Raw genomic sequence first — 19,980 nt, forward strand, 5'->3', positions numbered from 1 at the left:
ACGGGACTTTCGGGACGAAGCGCCGTCATCCCTAGGCGAACTTGGGCAGGAGCACTTTTGCCCTTCAGCAGAGCGATTCCGCCGGGGGAACTTCCCTCCCAGAGAGGGAAATCATCATCATCATCATCATCACCAACAACTCTCTCATCTGTGGGAGGGAAATCTCCATCAACATTTTCAACAACACCATCTCCTCTCAAAAACCCTAGTTCAACTCTTGTGTTCAATCTTCGTACTGGAACCTTAGATTGGTACTTGTGGGTGACTAGTAGTATTGATTACATCTTGTAGTTGATTACTATATGGTTTATTTAGTGGAAGATTATATGTTCAGATCCATTATGCTATTCAATACCCCTCTGATCTTGAGCATGATTATCATTTGTGAGTAGTTACTTCTGTTCTTGAGGTCATGGGAGAAGTCATGTTGCAAGTAGTCATGTGAACTTGATATGTGTTCGATATTTAGATGATATGTATGTTGTGATTCCCTTAGTGGTGTCATGTGAATGTCGACTACATGGCACTTCACCTTATTAGGGCCTAAGGGAATGCATTGTGGAGTATTTATTAGATGATGGGTTGCTAGAGTGACAGAAGCTTAAACCCTAGTTTATGCGCTACTTCTTAAGGGACCGATTTGGATCCAAAAGTTTAATGCTATGGTTAGATTTTATCTTAATACTTTTCTTGCAGTCGCGGATGCTTGCGAGGGGGTTAATCATAAGTAGGAGGCTTGTTCAAGTAGGAACAACACCTAAGCACCGGTCCACCCACATATCAAATGATCAAAGTAGCGAACATGAATCAAACCAACATGATGAAAGTGGCTAGATGAAATTCCCGTGAACCCTCAAGAACGCTATGCTTATCATAAGAGACCGTTTTGGCCTGTCCCTTGCCACAAAAGGATTGGGCTACCTTACTGCACTTTATTTTCCATTACCGTTATTTGCTCGTTACAAATTATCTTGCTATCAAACTACCTGTTACCAACAATTTCAATGCCTGCATAAAATACCTTTGCTGAAAACCACTTGTCATTCCCTTCTGCTCCTCGTTGGGTTCGACATTCTTACTTATCAAAAGGACTACGATTGATCCCCTATACTTGTGGGTCATCAGCCACTGCTTCGAGTATGATGGTGACCTCTTTGATGTGACCTTGGTATACCCCGCGCAAATCTTTGGGGCAGTTCTTCCATTGTCAGCGCATGCAATTAGCAGAACCGAGCATACTTGAAAAACCTCTTGCCTCTCCAATAGCCATCAACCTTTCTGTATCTTGCACATCTGGTTCTCTCAAATACTTTGCTCCAAACACCTACACCATGGCACGGACAAATCTCACAGTTGTCTTTCGGCATGTGTTCCCACCATCCGGACCATCTCACCAACGACATGGTGACAGTGCAAGCATCCTCATAGCAACCGTGCATTTCTGCTTGGCAAAGAAAGAGAGTAATCCGCAACAATACTTGGTGAGCCTGAAGTACGGATCATGTGCCTCCACTCCCTCCACTACGCGCAAGAAGAAGGGTTTGCACATGTCGAAGCGTCGACGAAACCATCTATCAGGGAGTGTTGGCCCGAATAGGAGTAGTCCTTGCAGAGCAGCCATGCTGCAGTGACCCTATCCATGTTCAAAACTCTCCCCCTTTAACCAAACCCTTGAAGTTCGGAATGTGCTCCACCTCCTGTCCATTTCCTTCTGGACACTCATGATCGTCATCATCTCGGCATCTTTGTCCAACTACGAGGAATTGAAGAACTCCTTTTGCACTAATTTATCAAGCTCTATGTTTCCATACTCCTCATCCGACAAACCATCCGAATCCATCGTTTTTGCCTACAAAAAAACTGCTCAAATAATTTGTCGAACACATAGAGTGCAGGGTGCAGTTTGAGAACAGCCGGGCATACCGTGGCGACATTCGAGGCGGCGAGACGGCCGCGGATGAGTTTTGTGGCGGTGGCGGTGGCGTTAAGGGGCCGGAACGACACCGGAGCTAGGGTGGCGCGGAGCTAGGGGAGGGCCAGATGGACGAGGGAGAAGAGAGGAGAAGAAAATGACTGGTTCGGCAAGATCAGGCTCATTTGGTGGAATTTGTGTTGGGTCTTGTCTGTTGGATCCGGCACTATGGACGCGCCCGGGCAAGTCCGAGCCTACTCATATCCGCCCTAGATATGAGTTGGATATGGAGGGTGCCGGTCAACCTAAACGTATAGGACCGATTTGAGGAGGCCGATTGGGTCATGATTTTGTGATCGGTCACTGACCGGGCCGTCCGCCCAGACGACGTATAGGGGACGTTTGAGAAGTCTGGCTATAGATGCTCTAAACCATTTTCTTAATCAAGTTTGGGATGCTTACCCATGTACCACGTGATACCTAAACCATTTCTTGAACTTCCAGTCGAGTGATGGAAAGTATAAGAGCAACTCCAACGAGGCGACCCATTTCATCTGCGGCCGTTCGTTTGGCTCGGCACGGACAAAAAATCCGGCCCAACGCGCCGACCCAAACGGGCGTGCGTCCGCTTTCGTCCGCCTGCCGACCCATTCCCGGCCCATTTTTGAGCCTGATTTGCGTTGGCGTGGACACAAGACGGACGCGCGCGCTCGCCCTCTTTCCTCACCGGGCCCGCTGGTCGGTGGCACATTGGATTCACATCTTCGCCCGCCTGCTACGTCGCCAATGCCGGCGGCCATTTTTTCAGATAAAAATGGATACATAGATAATTCTAGCGTACACAGATAAAAAGAAAAGACCACTACTCGTCGATTTCTGACTCCGACTCAGTAATGTCCTCCTCCGATGTCTGAATGTCGGCGTCATCATACGCCTCGTCTTCAAAGTCCCAACCCGCCGTTTCTCGTAGCTTCAGTTTCAATTGAGCTGCCTACTTCCGCGAACGCTTGTCCTCCCGATAGGCGGCTCGCTCCCTCCTCCTCACGTCCCTCTCTGATCTCAATTGCTTGTAGAACTGGCGCTCGTCGATGATGTCCTACGGGAAGCCTCCGCGCCACACCACCAAGGCTTCCACGTCCTTCTTTATGATGGCGAGGCGACGCTGCCGCCTCCGGTGGACACGACGATCCTCGTCAGTGAAAAGCCGCGGGAGAGGCGCCATATCCTGCGCCCGTTGGCTCGACACGTTGGGAAAATTCATATCCCGACGAGGCCTCAGGAGACGCCACGCCGTCACGTCATGCGCGTGGGCCGCCTTCTCTGCGGTGTCGAAGGTGCCGAGGACGAGACGTTACTCGCGAAACCAGATCTCGGCGGAGAAGGCGCCGGAGCGGCGCTCGCGGACTCCACGAAAATCCGAAGCGCCCAGGCGGCGAGAGTGGGCGGCCGACAGAGTGTGGAGGGAGCGCCTTTTTTATAGCGAGTGTCGGCCGCGGCGCGCGCGAACCTTTCCCGCGCGCTGGAGCGCCAAAACCAGTGCGCGCTAGGCCGCTTTCCCCGTGCGCGCGAACCTTTCCCGCGCGCTGGAGCGCCAAAACCAGGGCGACGGCATGATGTTAAACGCGCACGGTCATGAAATGGGTCGGCCCGTTGGACGCACTGCCGACCCAAAACTAAAAAAGGACGGACGACGGACGGGCGGCCGACCCAAACGGACAAAAAGCGGACAAAAACACCGTCCGTTTGGGTCGACCCGTTGGAGTTGCTCTAACTACGATGTCTCGTGATCAGCTGTAAAAAAAACTCCCGTGATCTGAAATCGTGTGATGGGATGACTCACCGGGACAAGCAGGTGTGCCGACACTATCCAGATTCAAGGCCGTCAGTTTCCGTGAAGAAATCTGGTCTATTTTCTGTACTCTGACAACGATCCACTGTCCAGTAGGGCAGCAGTCCAGTACAAACGTCGGGTCAGGCAAGCACCGCCCAAACTTCACCAGAAAAAGCCTGACGCCGATGGCTGCACTGCCAAGATTTCTTTCTTTCTTTCTACACGGCCCGCTATACCAAGACCCAAGTACTCGTACTACTACAATCCAACAGGCAACGCCAAACGGATGGAGTGGGACTCACTTTCACCCTGGCAACCGGCGAGTATAAGTCAAAAACGCTTTTATATTATGGGACAGAGGAAATAGTATATAGGAAAAACATTTGATAAAGGAAAGCAAACATGATTATCAACTGTGCTGATTATGCTTAGGAAAAGAACATTTGTTGATTTCAGATGAACTTAATAGAGGGTATGTGAATCATTAAGCATGAATGCATTTTTGGTTGGCATTGCACATTAGCACAGCTGAAAAACTCATGAAAGCAATGCTTACCTGGGGAGATAATCTGGCATATATGATCTCCATATTTGCCAAGTTTGTCGTCCAGCTTCTGTAGCTTATACAGTATGAATAATTGAAAATGATCACTACTCAGTCCCAGACACTCCTTCCATTTATGAGTGCAATTGTTGGTACATCGTTAGGCGTAATGGTACACGCAGTCACAAGGGGTCCATGCAAAGCATCTTTCACAGTTGATGCACCGCACTGCATATATGTATGTAGTACATCCACCAACCAGGTAGTGAGATCGCATTCTACACAAATCACACCCAATCCGAGCATGGAAACTGACGCAGCGAAATCAATGAACTCTTTAAACATGGCTGCAATTCCCTACGGATCAGGGACTTTACAATGGTACCTGTATCTCAGAGTACACAGAGTAACCTTTGATGCCAGCTTAATCTGCTGTCATCCTGTAACAGTTTATTTCTACATTTTCTTTATAACATTGCCAGAATCTTCCTTTGTAGGGACTCCTTTTTCTAAACCTACTGATATGTCGTTTTCGGGGTTCTGCTACCGCCTATATTTGGTGGCATAAACAGATGCCCAATGCTGTTCAGATACAGGTAGGAAAGGCTTCACCAGAAATCTTCAGCAATCAAAACACATGGGTGAGGAATAGGATTGTTACAGCAGGAGCTACAGTTCCAAGGAGTGTAACAATACCTGTGTGTTTTGAAAGATAAACACATTCAGATCTGCTTCCCCCCTTCTTTTGCTCAGCTTTATTTTGTTTCTTCTTGTCCCTCTACTTTTCAAAATATTCACTTGGTCTTATTAGCCAAAGGTGTCCAGGGCTGGTAAAGGAGTTCCATCTGAGTTCCTTTTACACAGCTTGAGGCAGAAGAAAGCTTGTATTCAGGCTTTGCTGTCACAACTTCACAAAAAGGAAAAAAGCCCAATCACAAGAAAACAAGCATGAAGGAAAATGACATATTTTTTAGAGAAAGAAGAGTGATCAAAAACCTTTACCTCTTGGTTGGTGTAAAATAGCACACCGACAGCTCAAGGTAAATCTAAAAAATATACCAGCCAAGTGAACTGAACATAGACGGCGGTAAATTATGTATGATAGAATTGGAAAATAGTCGTACACAAAAGGAAAAGAGAAACACACAAGCTTGTACGACTGAATTTCTTTAGTGAAGTTACACAAAGAAGATAGGTACCCCATAGCAATCACTTGAAGGACAAGTAATTAGCCTAGCAGCAGCACCTCCTACCTAACTTTATGTTCCACCAGTTCTTCCCTGCACATATGTAAGTTCCTCTTGGCTAGACTCAACAGAATTGTACAGAAGCTCACTTACATCTCCTTTAGTGCTCCACAGAATTATATGAGTGATGAAGTAGGAGACATATATAGATTATACGAGAGTAATCAGTACCACCATACAGAGAGATCAGCTCCTCTGGCGAAGAAGAGATGATGAGGGAGGGTGATGCATGTGTTGCACTTCTGAGAAGCAAGCTCCATGGCCTGATCGAGAGGAACCACACTCTGGAAGAGGAGAACAAGCAACTGAGGCATCAAGTCAGCCGTCTAAAAGGCCAAGTCTCCTCACTTGAAGGGCAGGATACTGAGAGAAAGATAATGTGGAAGAAGCCGGAGAATTCTGCCACCAGCAACAACTACTTCAAGGAAAAACAGTTTGTTCACAACAATGATGATGTGAAGGAAGCTATGGATCTAAACAGCTCGGCATGTTACAGCAGGCAGCAATTTTCTAGGACACCGTCTGTGAAATCAAGAGCACCAAGGGTTCCAAATCCACCACCAAGTCCGACGTGCATCCAACCGATCATCAAGGCAAAAAAGGAAGGATCCATGGGTCCTCCTCCTCCACCGCCACCTCCCCTACCTTCCAGATTACTGAAGAGCACCAAGGGAGTCCAAAGGGTGCCAGAGGTAGTTGAGTTGTACCGGTTGTTAGTAAGAAGAGAAGGCAAAAGCGATGCGAAGTCTGGATCTGTGGGAATTCCAGTAGCTACTAACAGCCGAGACATGATCGGGGAGATAGAGAACAGATCAGCTTATGTTATAGCTGTAAGTACATATGATTTTCTATCTATTTTTAGATGTGCATATGATATACTGTTTACTTAGCTGCCAATTCCTTTCTTAGTTTAATTTTTCTTTTCTTTTCGAACCAACATAAGCAACAAGAGTATGAGTAGTATGACAATTGCACAATATTTCCTCCCGCATGACAGTTACCAGTTCGTTGCTGTATTAAAGACAATATCTCAATAGATAGACTATTCTTTAAACATCTCTCCCATTTCATAAATAGTAATTTTTTATTGTGTAAAATTTTCACTCATCTTTAAAACCCTACGAATACACCACAATATATGATATCTTTTCCTTATGCATCAAAAAGCAATGCCATGCGTTAGTTTAAGAGCATGCGACATGTTCTTCTGATTTTTCTGTTTCCCTCCTGCAGTTGATAATGTTATATAACTCTTTATTCTTTTAGTACGAATAATCTTTTAATGTACATCTGAGTCATGTTTTCTCCCTATTATTCTGTATAGATCATTAATTTCCTCAGCAATCCAAAAACATTCCCTTATGATTGTGTTCCAACAGATTAAATCAGATGTAGAAAATCAGGGTGAATTCATTAGCTTCCTGGCAAGGGAAGTTCAGAATGCAGCATACAAGGAAATAGCCGATGTTGAAGAGTTTGTTAAGTGGCTAGATGGGGAACTATCATACCTGATAGACGAACGGGCAGTGCTCAAGCACTTCCCTAACTGGCCTGAGAAGAAAGCAGATGCCATGAGAGAAGCAGCATTCACCTACCGGGATCTGAAGAACCTGGAAGCAGAAGCATCATCATTTCACGACGACAGGAGAGTGGCTACACCTATGGCTTTGAAGCGCATGCAAGCCCTACAGGATAAGTGAGTAGACGAACTGCATGCATTTAGTAAGGCTGTTACATTGTCAAACTTTCAACAATATGACATGATTCATACTTCCCCTTGTAGAATTGAACAAGGTATTCACAATACTGAAAAAATAAGGGACAGTGCAAGTGGAAGATACAAGGATCTCATGATCCCATGGGATTGGATGCTTGATTCTGGAATCATAAGCCAAGTATGTACCATCTACTCCCAAACTATCCATCTTTTTCATCAGTTTGATATAATAGAGAAGACAGAGTTAAGTGCATTTTACAAACTCGTCTTCAACTCCAAACCAACTTATGAGTTATGTGGTACACATTGGAATTATCCCACTACCCTTTTAGCTATAAATTCGTGTCTAATAGACATATCATATATGAAGTATCCTCTTGCTATGTTAACAGCTAAAGACCGCTTCATTGAAGCTTGCAAAAGAATACATGAACCGCATTATGAATGCACTGAAGTCCGATCCATTTGTAAATGATGAGGAACTGCTCCTGCAAGGTGTCCGCTTTGCCTTCCGAATACATCAGGTAATTCTACCACAATCATGAATTACTTTCGGATGGCATTATGAGTTGCTACCTACAAACTAACTAACCAAGGTAACTTCAACAAACCAAATTTGCAGCTTGCGGGTGGCTTTGATGAAGGTTGCCGGAAAGCGTTCCAAGAACTCAAGACGTATGCAAGCAAGTCAGAGTGATCTGATGGATCATATATGGGTTCAAATAAGCATCATTGGGATGCAATGGACATAATTAAGTTTTGCCGAGGTTGGCTCCAGGTCGACTCCACTAGTCTCCAGGATAATTCCGTGAACAATTTTCTTAACTTAATTATTTTGCATCTAAGATGCGGACCTCTTGGATGCAATTTGAAGCCTGAGAATTCTAAGTGCATCCACTCACCACTCTTAATTTAAGTACACCTTTTGGGAACATTCTAAAATTTCATTCGAGGCTGGTTAATAAAAGAAAACAAGAGCCAACCCTTTGATTGTTAGGTGGTCGTACCATGAAGTATCAAGTAAGAATCTGGAAATGGCATAATTTACGGATACAGACAGGACGACAGTATGTGCCCTTCATTCCTAAGGAGTGAGGTTCACAATTGTTAGGGCACACTGAATACGATTTTTTCTTGTTAGAATTTGTCTGAGGTTTGCTAAAGAGCAAATTGGCTGTAAATGCTCAAAAACTAGATGTCTGCTCCAAGTATTCAGACCTGCACAGCATTTATGCGACAACTGACAAGAGTATCAGATACATCCAGTTTTCCCATAAAAAAAGCAGACAAATCCACTTTTACCTAGGGCGCCTACCTTTTCAGATTCCGCTGTTGAGGGTGTTCAAGTGCACGCTGAATCAACAACAGCCTCTACTTCTCAGGAGCTCTAGTTGTCTGTAGCAATAAAAATACCACCTAAGCACCATAAGCCCGACATTTCCCACAATCCACCAATGGTGGATAGCCCTATTATACAGAGGACGGCAGTATAATCCTATTATACAGATAGGACGACAGTATAATCCTACTATACAGATAGGACGACAGTATGTGCCCTTCATTCCTAAAGAGTAAGATTCACAACTGTTAGTGCACATTGAATAAGGTTTTTTCTTGTTAGAATTTGTCTGAGGTTTGCTCAAGAGCAAATTGGCTGTAAATGCTTCCCATTAAGTAACAATTGCCAAACCATATCTCTCCTTAGGCTTCCGATTAAGCATAAATGTGATGAGGATGGTCTAACAATAAGCTACAGAAAATCTTAAGAAGTACTATCGTCTCAAATCGTGTTTTGGATCGAAGGCAGCAGGATCATGCGGTTTGGCAAAATGTGCAAGTGTTCCCGGCGCCAAAGATCCACAAACCAGAGAAAATCTACAAGGTTGCTGTCAAGGAAAAAAAAACACGGGCACCAATCAACTTCGCTCTACGGCGCCTACCATTTCAGATTCTGCTATTAACTGCTGCATTGTTTCGAATCAACAACGTCATTTACTTCTTTAGCAGCTAATATTGTCCGTAAGCAATAAGAATACCACCTATATATAACCCTCAAAAGAATTTGCACAATCCACCAATGGTGGAAAGAATTTGCGAGATTACTCAACTACCCAAACAGAGATGCGCGAGCAAACCAAGCACGAATGCATGGAGCTGGCAGGCTGCTGCAATATCTACAAGAGCATCACACAGACGTGCTGCAGTATCTACAAGAGCATCACACAGACGTGCTGCAGTATCTACAAGAGCATCACACAGACGGGAAAGGAAGGAAATCAGCCACCTTACCCGCGAAAAAAAAAGGAATCAGCCACCCCCCAAAAATACCTGGATCATGTAGCCCTTGCTGGTGCGGCGGAAAAAAACGGCGGCGGCGGGCCGGTCCATATGACGGCGTCTCCCCGCGGCACCGCCTGCTTCCCGCGTATCTCTCTCCCTCTCTCTAGGCTGCTCGCCCCCTTTCTCCGCGCTGAGACGCTTCGCCCGCCGTCGTCGGCCGGCGGTATTGCTGTTGTCATCGGACATTCCTAGGCTGGCTGGTGGGCCAGGTACGTTTCCGGCCCCACCAGCTGTTGCGGATTACGAAGGGATCTACCACCATCGCACCTCCCCTCGTGGCCCCACTTGACAGTCGCACGAAAAGACGATACCGACGCGCTCGCTTTTCTTCCTTCCGGCACCTTCCAAGTCCCCCTTCTGGCCTCCCCGGCGATGGCGACGGCGGCGAGCTCCGGCGGCGTATCCGACCACCAGTATGTCTCGGTCAAGTTGGAGAGCCCCCGCCTGGCGGCGCTCGACCTCGCCCCTCACCTCTTCGGCTCCCACCCCGCCGCCGGCTCGTGGGACCCTACCAAAGCCGTAAGCGTCGCATCCATCCCCTCTTGTTCGCGAGTGTGTTTCCCGTGCGGAGATTGATGGAATTTCTTTTTCCTGGTGGTGTTCGCAGCTGCCGATGGAGCGGGCCGCGGCCGCCATTTGGGAGCTCAGCTGCGTCCTCCCTTCTCGACACGGTGAGTTGGCTCATTTTATCATGCTGTTCGACAACTCCATGTGGGTTTGAGATCCCTTCTGAGGAGGTTTGCGCTATGATGAGCTATCTTGCTGTGTCATGCTGCTGGGATGCTCTTGTTTGAGTTGTTGGGTTGGGCTTTAATTGTTTATTGGGGCTGTCTCCTGTCTGTTTAATGTGTGTACATATTTTGTCATGAACTAGTGATTTGTCATTGCTGAGTATAACAATGTAGTACATGAAGTTGGGCCTTCGAAATGAAATAAAGTGATTCTTCAGCTGATCATTTGCTATGCTCTGGTTAACTGAGTTGTTTACTTACTACATACGCATGGAGTTAGATTCTCTTCAGTTTTTTGAGCATCCTGACTAGTTTTATGCCCTTTATTTGTTATGTTTTGTTAGAAACACTGGATTTCAAGTTACTATTGAAGCCAAAAGCCGATAGCTCAGAGTGCATTGTTGAGGAGGGACCGAACCGACCGCTAGGTTGCGGGAGCAATCAAGTGGAAATGACGGATGCAGTCTTTAAACTCACTGAGAAAGATTCACTTGAGTGTAAGGTTTGGGTTGAGACAGAGATGTTGTCCCCATTTGACCTAGCCGCAAGCTGGAAGGCTCATCAGGAGAATCTTCAGCCTTCAAGGGTGCGAGGGACCTATGATGTCGTTATGAACACTGAGACTGAAGCCAGGGACGAGGTTTGAATTCTTTTATATGCTTTATCTTACTTCTGTATTATGGTGCTGCCGAATGTAATTAGGAAATTGTAAACCTAACCCTCTAATAATCTTTTAACGGATAGTATATATGCTTATTTTGCAAAAACCTGGTTTCTTTGAAAGTAGTGTTTGACTGTTTGTAGCATCTAGTTTCCAGCCAATGCTTTGTTGTTAACAGTCCGATACCTTAGAGGGTGCTATGTAATAGGTTGACTGTTTGAGGCAGCTTGCTACTTGCTTGTGGACCTGGACCTCATGTCTGGTTCCTAGCAAAACTCACTTGTTTCAACACGTTCCCATTTCCCTGCTATTAATTGGTGTAATGAAGTGATGTGTTCACTCAAGAGGGTGTGAAACTGACCAAGTACCCAGCAGATTTCAGAACCATGACTGACAGTACATCTTACATATTACTTTGATGTTTCAGCTCTTGTGTTCTTGTGAATGTAACCTACTCTCTCCGGTCATCATGGTGTTTGAGATGCTTGGCCATTAGTTTCCGTTACAGATATTTAAAGTTCGTAATATTATGGAAGTATTTCACAGTGAGTTGCCATTTTACTCTAGTGGTCAAATGTCAAAAAGTTCAATGGCATGCTTCCAATGGTCACAAGAAGTTGTGACCAGTGGAAGTATTGGAGTAATGCCTTTAAAACCCCAGAATGGTGACAGATTTTACCTTTAGGAGAACTGCAAGCATTTAAAATATATCAAACCAAGCAGAAAATCAAATGGTAAAAAACGTCCCAGTGTAGGACTGCGGGAAAAGACCAAATTGCATTTAGCACAAGGTACTTATGTGACCTAAAAGTTAGTTGCCCTAACTAATTTAGACTGCCCCACTCATGTTCAAGCTGTCTTTATGCGAAGTGTGACACCCAGGTTTGGCAAAATATATTAGTGTAAAGAAGTAGGTTCAAGGGTCTTTCCGAAGGCAGGAGCAGTGTTTGTTACTGTGTACTTAAAAAAATAAATTCTTCCCACAAAGCTGTTGCCTGTGTTTCTATTGCACTATAGGTGGTGCTTCCTTTTCTGTTCTGCCAATTTTGTCTTTTTCCTTCAAGCAGAATGACTTCGCTTCTGGTTTGGAGCTTGATTTAGAGAAGTATGTAGTTCCAACAACACCCAACATGGGCTCAGGTGTTGTTTATGCAGCTAACTTGACTGAGAATCCCCGCTCTTTATTGGACACCGGTATCTCACCAAACAATTTGATCAAAGGTGACGCACCCCTGAATCATTATGCTAACACAAAGAAGGTATGACTTAGTTTTCTCTGCTCTATTCAGAATTGACTGTTAGCTTTAAATCATGTAGCGTCGACATTTATTCATTTATACAATCCATTATAGATGGTAGTTGCTGCCCTTTTTAGTAAACTATGTGCAAATTTAGGCAGCTTTAATAGAAGCCACTTTCTTCAATAGTGTCATCCGTTTCTTTAGATATCCAAACAAATGAGCTACTTTCTCATATGTCTTTTGTTCGTTCAGAAAAGAAAGGAGAGGTTGAATTGATTTAAGTTAAATGAGATTATGAGCCAGGAAAAGTTTCTGTTATTATGTTATATATGTTAGGAAATGTGACTCGTTACGAATGACGTGCTTGGATTTTTTTCTTGTGGTCATGGATCTACCAGATTTTCTTTACTTGTTTGAACTTAAGCCTTATCAAAAGTTTCTGCATTATGTAAGTCAACAGATAATGGATGTTCATCTTATGGATGGACTTATCTGTATGTGTTAGAGACTGAAACTCGTTTAATATGCACATGTACCATACAGTTGGTTCGCTTTCTATGTCTATGAACTGAAACATTGCAATTATTTTCTGTAGCAACTGAAGAAGCTTTTGTTTATCATTAAATATATATATTTCTGATTTAGGCCTCATGGGAGGATTAAAATATAACTATTGCTAATAAGACTAGGATAGTATGAGAGAACTAAACATGCATTTGTCAGGCTACCCAAAGCCGACGCTCAGGGGGCAGGCCTGGGATTGTTCCAGACTTCAGGCCATAGCTGCTTCCACAAAGCCGCCTTGGCTGAACCCCTGTTGCATATACCACTCTTTATGTGTCTGCTATCATTGTCATCTGGTCAACAGCCAAAGGAGACGAACACATCCCATTCAGATTAGAACAAACTTTTTGAAATATATATGTCTACATTTTCCTACATTTGGATAGAGGAGCTCCTGTTAATATCAACACTAGGAATGATTTATAACTTATGCCTCAGGATGTAGATGGAAGACATACTCCGTCACAGGAAGAACAAAAGGCAGTCTTTGTAGATAGAGGTGTTGGTTCACCAAGGTTTGCTAGACCAACAAACGAAACCGTTTCAACGAGCAACATCAAGCAGGATTCTGAAGCAAAGTTGGTATGTATTGTTGAGCTATTTGGTATGTGCTAAATAGGCATTGAGCTTTAACTCATTGAAACTTCCATAACTTCTTCGTTATTGCAATTCATGCAGGACTTAGTTCTCCCGAGTCTTAAACTACAGTAACTGTGTAGAAATATTTATGATGTATAAACTCATCAGTTTATTTGTTTCAAGCTATCATATATCACATAGGAACTTCACCCTTTGGTTTATTCTTTAAAAATAAAAATTCATCCCCTATGATAAGTCCTGTACTATGAAGTTTCTGAATCTGTCAAAAATACATGTTCTCAAATCTGTCATCTGAAGTTCTTTCAGCTTTGGCTATCAGGGTATGCCAGCAGCAGAAGGAGCTGTTGCAGCAGCAGCTGTAGCTGATCAGATGTACGGACCAAAAGAGGACCGCAAGTTGGTCATTGTGCTGGTAATTTTCATGCCATTTATGTATGTATTCAACAAATATTTTAACAACAAAGAATGTGCAGCACTACCTCAGGGTTTTCTTTGTGTTGATAATTGCTCAGTTATATATTTATGGTTGATAAGATATGAATATAGTTAAATATGGTTATACTCATTCCTCTGAACTCCTTGAAGCATTTTCTGTTGTTTCAACTACCTTGTCTGTCCTTCTGTAATCATGTGCTGACATTGTAGGTTGGGCTGCCAGCTCGTGGTAAGACCTTTACAGCAGCTAAGCTTACAAGATATCTCCGATGGTTAGGTCATGAAACAAAACACTTCAATGTTGGAAAGGTGAACATTTAGCTTAAGCTAGTTTTGCAGATAACTGCACATATTTATGGTAATCACTAACCCTGTGTATTTTTTGATGTTTCAAATATAGTACCGTCGGCTCAAGCATGGCACTAATCAGGTACTTGCATTTTTATGTGCCTAATCACTGTTACTAGCATTGGAGTATTTTAACAATGCTCAGGTGCTACTGACAACTGGCTAATTTTCTGGTGGTTTTCATGGGAAATGATGAACTTGTAATTTCCATTTCCATTGAGTCCAGCATAGGATTTTATTCACTCATGAAGTATTTTGAATCTGAATGGACTTTGAAATTGTGATCCTATTTATGAGTTTTGTTAAGGAAGAGTTCTCTAATTGCATCATTTTCTTTTGCGCAGACTGCTGATTTCTTTCGTGGAGATAACAAGGAGGGTGTGGAGGCACGTAATGAGGTTGGTGCATTGCTACTATCACTATGTTGAAAGTCAAAAGTAACAGGGAAATTGTAAGTATTTATGTTGAATCTAGAGCATGGGCAATGCTACTCCCTCTAATTCCAAATGTGTGTTATTTTTGATAATGACATGGTCTAGTGCACTATTTTGACTACTAACTTGTGTCCAGTATGCTGTTACAATTATGAAAGTATGTTCATGATGAAATAGGTAATACCGCTTCCAAGTGGATAATCTAGAGCTCAAATTCCTTCTATATATGTTAATGTTGGTTATCAGACCCAAAAATGTTTTCTTAAGGGAATATTTTACTTTCTGTGGATCTAGTTTGCATGCATTTTCATACATAACAAAGTAACAAACCTATATGTTTTCCATGAAACACATAATTCTTGCATTTTATGCTAAACTATTTTATGCATATTTTAGGTGGCAGCATTAGCAATGGAAGATATGCTATCATGGATGGAGGAAGGTGGCCAGGTAAGGCAATTTTTTCTTGTCTTATTCTCTTTTTTTAACAACTGATTATTTCTGCTGGTCTGCAGGTTGGTATTTGTGATGCCACAAACAGCACAAGAAGTCGAAGGAACATGCTGATGAAAATGGCTGAAGGAAAATGTAAGGTACAAATTAAATCGGCGGTAGCTCTTGAGTGTCTTCTCAGTTGGAATCATTTGGATCCATCGGTGATACTTGTCACTCCTACACTTTTTAGTGTAACTGGCCACTTCCCCTGCATTTCTAAAAATAACACCTGAAACCATTTTTCACGGGTATATGTTCCAGATAAACTCCAGAGGCAAATACTGTTCCATGTGAACATTTCTGTGTGTGTTGGCCTAAGTAATTGTTGTGTGTGCCTGCTTAGTGAATGCATTCACATTCTGAAGGACAAATTTCTAAAAGCATGATCTCTAAAATTTAATCAGGAGCAAGTAACAAAATTTACTCAAAAGTTCTTACACATATCCTAGTAATTACAATTATTATCTGGAAGACTAGAATAATCACTATTTACAGAATAAATTGACATCACACCAGCTATTTTGAGCTGAGTTGCACCAAATGCTAGGTCCAAGTGACATGTTTAATAAAATACCACTCACTTTGACATTGTTTTGCACATCTAACATTGCCCTCCATATTCTGATTTGAGTCGCATAAAACACCATGTAGACCAAATGCGCCACCACACATGTTAAATATGCCGAGTTACTGTACAGTTTGTGACCTAATTATCTGCTCTTTAATATTGGCCATTCGTTCTACTTTCTAGATCATCTTTGTGGAAACAATATGTAATGATCAGGATGTTCTTGAGAGAAATATTCGCCTGAAAGTTCAACAAAGTCCTGATTATGCGGAGCAGTGAGAAACATCTTGCCTACTCACTTGTTAACATCATACCAAGGCATTTCTTGTGTCATTGATGTTGTTTGTATTACAGAACGGATTTTGAAGCGGGTGTGCGAGATTTCAAAGAGCGACTGGCATATTATGAAAAGGTCCATAGCTGCTGAATTGTGTTATTTGGGGAAAAATTGTGCGTGGAATTTCGAATAGCTATACCCAAATAATTTGAAATTTCTGCAGGTGTATGAACCAGTAGATGAAGGGTCATACATAAAAATGATCGATATGGTTAGTGGGAACGGGGGCCAATTGCAGGTATGTATGTGCAGTCAATCTGAGATATGTTAAATAGAGCAAAAGTTCATCCGGTTTGATCCTATTGTGGACATTGTTTGACATTTGACGTTTCTTTCTATTTTGTGATAACTGTATACTTATTAATACAATCTAAGAGTCGGTTCTCTTCGTGTTTGCTATACAAAACCAAATATGTGGACTAGATGCAAATATATACTGCTGTGGTGAAGGCGATATTATTAACTTGCAATCTTTGCAACTAGTTTCAAAGATCCTAATCTGTCTGTTACTTTTTCATGCAGATCAACAATATAAGTGGTTACTTGCCTGGACGGATTGTCTTCTTCTTGGTATATATCCAAAATATCTGAACCTTTTCTTATCACACCTTAAGATTAACTGATGGCTTTGAAGTTCATTATGATTATAATTTCCAATTCATCCAATGTTAGATCAAATTGCAATATGAGTTATGTTTAGTGATTCAATGATACAAGCATCTATCTTGGGTCTCTCTAATTTTACCCACTGTTCTCTGCATATTTGAAAATTGAAATTATATCTTTCCTTCTGCTCAGTACTTTACAATTGATGTTGTATAAGACCCAGGGAGACTTCCATGGGACCATGTTTCATTTGGGGTAGGGGTACCTTTCAGGCGATTGATTACTACCACTTTAGGGTCGATAGGGACAATGCTTGCCATGTTAACCTAGTTTTCAAATTGATATTGAATGCATAATACTGACAGCAGTCCTAAATCATGCTTATGGCTTATGTTATTACTATATTGGGCGAGTTCCATTTATTTCTGATAGTAGCGGATGCAATTAAGTGGCACACTGCTGTTTTGGTTCTAATGCTACTTGTTTTGTTAACTAATACATTTATTTTTGTTACAGGTGAACTGTCATCTTACACCTCGTCCTATCCTGTTAACTAGGCATGGGGAAAGTTTAGATAATGTCAGAGGAAGAATCGGTGGAGATTCATCTTTGAGGTCTTTAATTTCTTTGTCCTACAGTCTTGTTGTTTAGCCTTTGCTGCCATACTGAGTTTCATTTGGGTACTACACTAAGGAACAATACATCAGAAGTTCTAAATGGTTATTAATCTTTCGTGCTTGCAATAAAACCATCCGCCCACTAAGGGGACAACATTTACAGATCCAAATTATAAAATTTGAGTTGACCAATCCTTTTCTTGCTAGCTAATCTAAGTTTTCTTTTGCCTTTTTCTTGTTCTTGAACGGCTTTTGCTCTTTCTAGTTGAGTGCCTTTCTTAGACTTTATTATCCATATGGCACCTCCGGAGTGTGCATGGTTATTCAAACTGGACATGTGATTATCTAATTTTACATACCAGTAACCTCTATTGTCTATAGCAAGATTCGGACATTCATCTTCTCTGTTTACATTAAATGGAAAAGGAAAAAGAGGAAAGGGAAAAGAGGAAAGGGAAAAGGAAAGGGGGATTATAGCATGCCTTGATGGAAGGATAGCAGTAACTACGTGCATAATGATATACCAATCAACAACCTGGTCATTACATGCCTGGGCACAGTAGTTTTCATCTTTCTTTTTGTCAGCCCCCTGTGCATTCTATATTTGAAAACCTTCGCTTTGGCTTCACCTGACTGAAAATAAATGGTATTCAGTGAGGTCGGGGAGGTTTATTCAAGGAAACTTGCAAGCTTTGTAGAGAAGCGACTGAAGTCTGAGAGAACCGCCTCCGTAAGTATGCCTTTTGTTACTACCGTTGAGAAAGAGACCTACTTGCTAAATATATGTGCAACATCCGATTCAGATATGGACTAGCACACTCCAGAGGACAATATTAACTGCACAGCCAATCATCGGATTTCCAAAGGTAGGTTGTCATTAATAATTAACAAAGTTCAGCAAAATTTATCTGCCCCTAATTGTAGTTGGGAAAACTAAATGGTTTTCCAACATTTCTTGTAGATACAATGGCGTGCTCTTGATGAGATAAATGCTGGTGTTTGTGATGGGATGACATATGATGAAGTAAAGAAAAATAAACCTGAAGAATATGAGTATGTAAATTCACTGATTTTATTGCTTCATTTTTTTCCCTGGAAACAAGGCATGCCACAGGATATTGATTGATGCACCTATAATTTTAGCAACTCTTTGTAGTAACAATCTGATCAAATTCAAGCCACGGATTGTTCTTTTAATCATGCAATATTAATCGAGCATCATACAAATCCTTATCGATGGGTTTTTCTATACAGTATTTTAGCTTGTAATATTTCATATAAATCTGTTATATGAAGTTAGGAAATTTAGTGAAATGGTTAACAACGTACCATGATATATGAACACAGCATCTGTCAACCAGCAATCCAGGAGTCTCTGCACATCCAGTGCCTATGAATCTATGTCTTTGTTTTTACTGTTCCTCATTTTCTTGAAGAAGATTTCATTTACCTGTATGTGTCTGTTTAGATCACGTCGCAAAGACAAGCTGAGGTACCGTTATCCTAGAGGAGAATCCTACCTCGATGTCATTCAGAGGTTAATCCGAGTTGCTTAGTACCATCACATGCCTCTTTACATAATTCAACTAGTGTATTTCTTGTTGGTGCCTCTCTTAATCTTGTCAATTTTCTGTGTGCAGATTGGAACCTGTAATAATTGAGCTTGAAAGGCAGCGTGCCCCAGTGGTAGTCATAGCTCACCAGGTAAGCGTGTCCAGCTTTTGCATTTTTCTAAACCTTTTCTTACCGAAGTATGCATTATGGATGTATGAGGGAAGAAACTCTTGTAGGCTGTGTTGAGATCACTATATGCATATTTCGCGGACAAACCACTGGAGGAAGTTCCTAAGATTGAAGTAAGCACGTGTTGCAACATCTTATAGTATCATCATGGCTGAAATCATTTGTTCATGACGACTGAAATCATTTGTTCCTCTAGATACCTCTTCATACAATCATTGAGATAAAAATGGGCGTCACTGGTGTTGAAGAGAAAAGATACAAACTCATGGACGCAGTGAACCCAACTGCAGAGGTCTGAGGCATGGCGCATGGAGTCTGTCCTCTCAATTCAGACAGCACAAATAAATTTCCGGATGATAGTTTTATTTACCGAAGTATGTAGATGTAGATGATACCCAAACGTATCACTATATTTCATTGTCCAGAAGTAAAGCTATAGTGCAAAAGTGAACCATTCTTTATGAAGTCTGGCACATAGATGATCAAAGTTTTGAATTTTGGCTGGCCATGTAAAGGTTCGCTTGGGGCAATCCAGATGGATTCATTCATGTTCAACTGAACTTGTTAATTCAAGATTTGCATGTAACACCACAGATTCAGTTTATAAGGCCAAGATTTGGGATCGATCGATCCAAGTAACCGCGTGGGCGTGGAGACGCTACCTAGTCCGAATTTCAGCTTTGTGAAATATAACCGGCTATATGTGTTGCTGTATATTTCGGCGTGTACCATATGGATATGGATTACAAGTGATGCCCTGAATCAAGCGCCAAAGCCAACTGCCTTTTATGTAGTAGAATCTTCTCTCATAAATTTGCGTACGACAGTAGTTCGGCGTGTAGTACCATATGGATATCAGGATAGATTAAGAGTGATGCCCTGAATCAAGCACTATCTGCTGCACGTTCAGTAGAAACAATCAAGGGCGTGTTTGGTTGCAGTTTGCAACAGTAGTTGCATTGCATGTCCATCTCCAGCCAGTAGTTGCATTGCATGTCCATCTCAAGCC

At 42.3% G+C, this 19,980-nt stretch overlaps 2 protein-coding genes and 1 long non-coding RNA gene across 5 annotated transcripts; 2 read left to right on the plus strand and 1 right to left on the minus strand.

The window, feature by feature from the left end:
- Nucleotides 1-4,612: 4,612 nt before the first annotated feature.
- On the minus strand, nt 4,613-9,795 carry LOC125551992. 3 transcript variants are annotated; one of them, XR_007303348.1, is made up of 5 exons: nt 9,580-9,795; nt 7,043-7,144; nt 5,290-5,358; nt 4,984-5,194; nt 4,613-4,906 (listed from the first exon to the last, which is right to left on the minus strand). It is a non-coding gene; the product is annotated as an uncharacterized LOC125551992 (long non-coding RNA). The 3 variants fall into 3 exon arrangements; XR_007303346.1 differs by lacking the exon at nt 5,290-5,358; XR_007303347.1 differs by lacking the exon at nt 5,290-5,358 and having other exon boundaries at nt 7,043-7,219; nt 9,580-9,717.
- LOC125551991 (protein CHUP1, chloroplastic) lies at nt 5,201-8,130 on the plus strand. Its single transcript, XM_048715428.1, has 5 exons — nt 5,201-6,364; nt 6,914-7,230; nt 7,318-7,429; nt 7,644-7,775; nt 7,874-8,130. Exons 1-5 carry the CDS (start codon nt 5,744-5,746, stop codon nt 7,946-7,948), a joined length of 1,257 nt encoding a protein of 418 aa, XP_048571385.1. The 5' UTR covers nt 5,201-5,743; the 3' UTR covers nt 7,949-8,130.
- Nucleotides 9,796-9,881: 86 nt separating the features above from the next.
- LOC125551990 (6-phosphofructo-2-kinase/fructose-2,6-bisphosphatase-like) lies at nt 9,882-19,610 on the plus strand. Its single transcript, XM_048715427.1, has 23 exons — nt 9,882-10,110; nt 10,199-10,262; nt 10,667-10,962; nt 12,051-12,242; nt 13,227-13,370; nt 13,708-13,800; nt 14,034-14,132; nt 14,224-14,253; nt 14,516-14,569; nt 15,002-15,055; nt 15,121-15,198; nt 15,852-15,943; nt 16,023-16,080; nt 16,169-16,243; nt 16,528-16,575; nt 17,128-17,225; nt 17,883-17,958; nt 18,032-18,094; nt 18,190-18,281; nt 18,697-18,765; nt 18,869-18,932; nt 19,019-19,084; nt 19,168-19,610. The coding sequence occupies exons 1-23, from the start codon at nt 9,964-9,966 to the stop codon at nt 19,267-19,269; spliced, it is 2,154 nt and encodes a 717-aa protein (XP_048571384.1). The 5' UTR covers nt 9,882-9,963; the 3' UTR covers nt 19,270-19,610.
- Nucleotides 19,611-19,980: the final 370 nt, after the last annotated feature.

Source organism: Triticum urartu, chromosome 4, assembly GCF_003073215.2.
Source record: "Triticum urartu cultivar G1812 chromosome 4, Tu2.1, whole genome shotgun sequence".
Lineage (NCBI taxonomy): Eukaryota > Viridiplantae > Streptophyta > Magnoliopsida > Poales > Poaceae > Triticum > Triticum urartu.

What these genes read in the sequence shown, in the direction of transcription:
- LOC125551990 (XM_048715427.1), top strand. Translation starts at nt 9,964, where the DNA reads ATGGCGACGGCGGCGAGCTCCGGCGGCGTATCCGACCACCAGTATGTC. An exon ending in AGACTGAAGCCAGGGACGAG is followed by an intron (nt 10,963 to 12,050) that starts GTTTGAATTCTT and finishes TCCTTCAAGCAG; the next exon opens with AATGACTTCGCTTCTGGTTT. An exon ending in GACGGATTGTCTTCTTCTTG is followed by an intron (nt 16,576 to 17,127) that starts GTATATATCCAA and finishes TTTTTGTTACAG; the next exon opens with GTGAACTGTCATCTTACACC.
- LOC125551991 (XM_048715428.1), top strand. Translation starts at nt 5,744, where the DNA reads ATGATGAGGGAGGGTGATGCATGTGTTGCACTTCTGAGAAGCAAGCTC. An exon ending in ATGCAAGCCCTACAGGATAA is followed by an intron (nt 7,231 to 7,317) that starts GTGAGTAGACGA and finishes TTCCCCTTGTAG; the next exon opens with AATTGAACAAGGTATTCACA. An exon ending in TTGCCTTCCGAATACATCAG is followed by an intron (nt 7,776 to 7,873) that starts GTAATTCTACCA and finishes CCAAATTTGCAG; the next exon opens with CTTGCGGGTGGCTTTGATGA.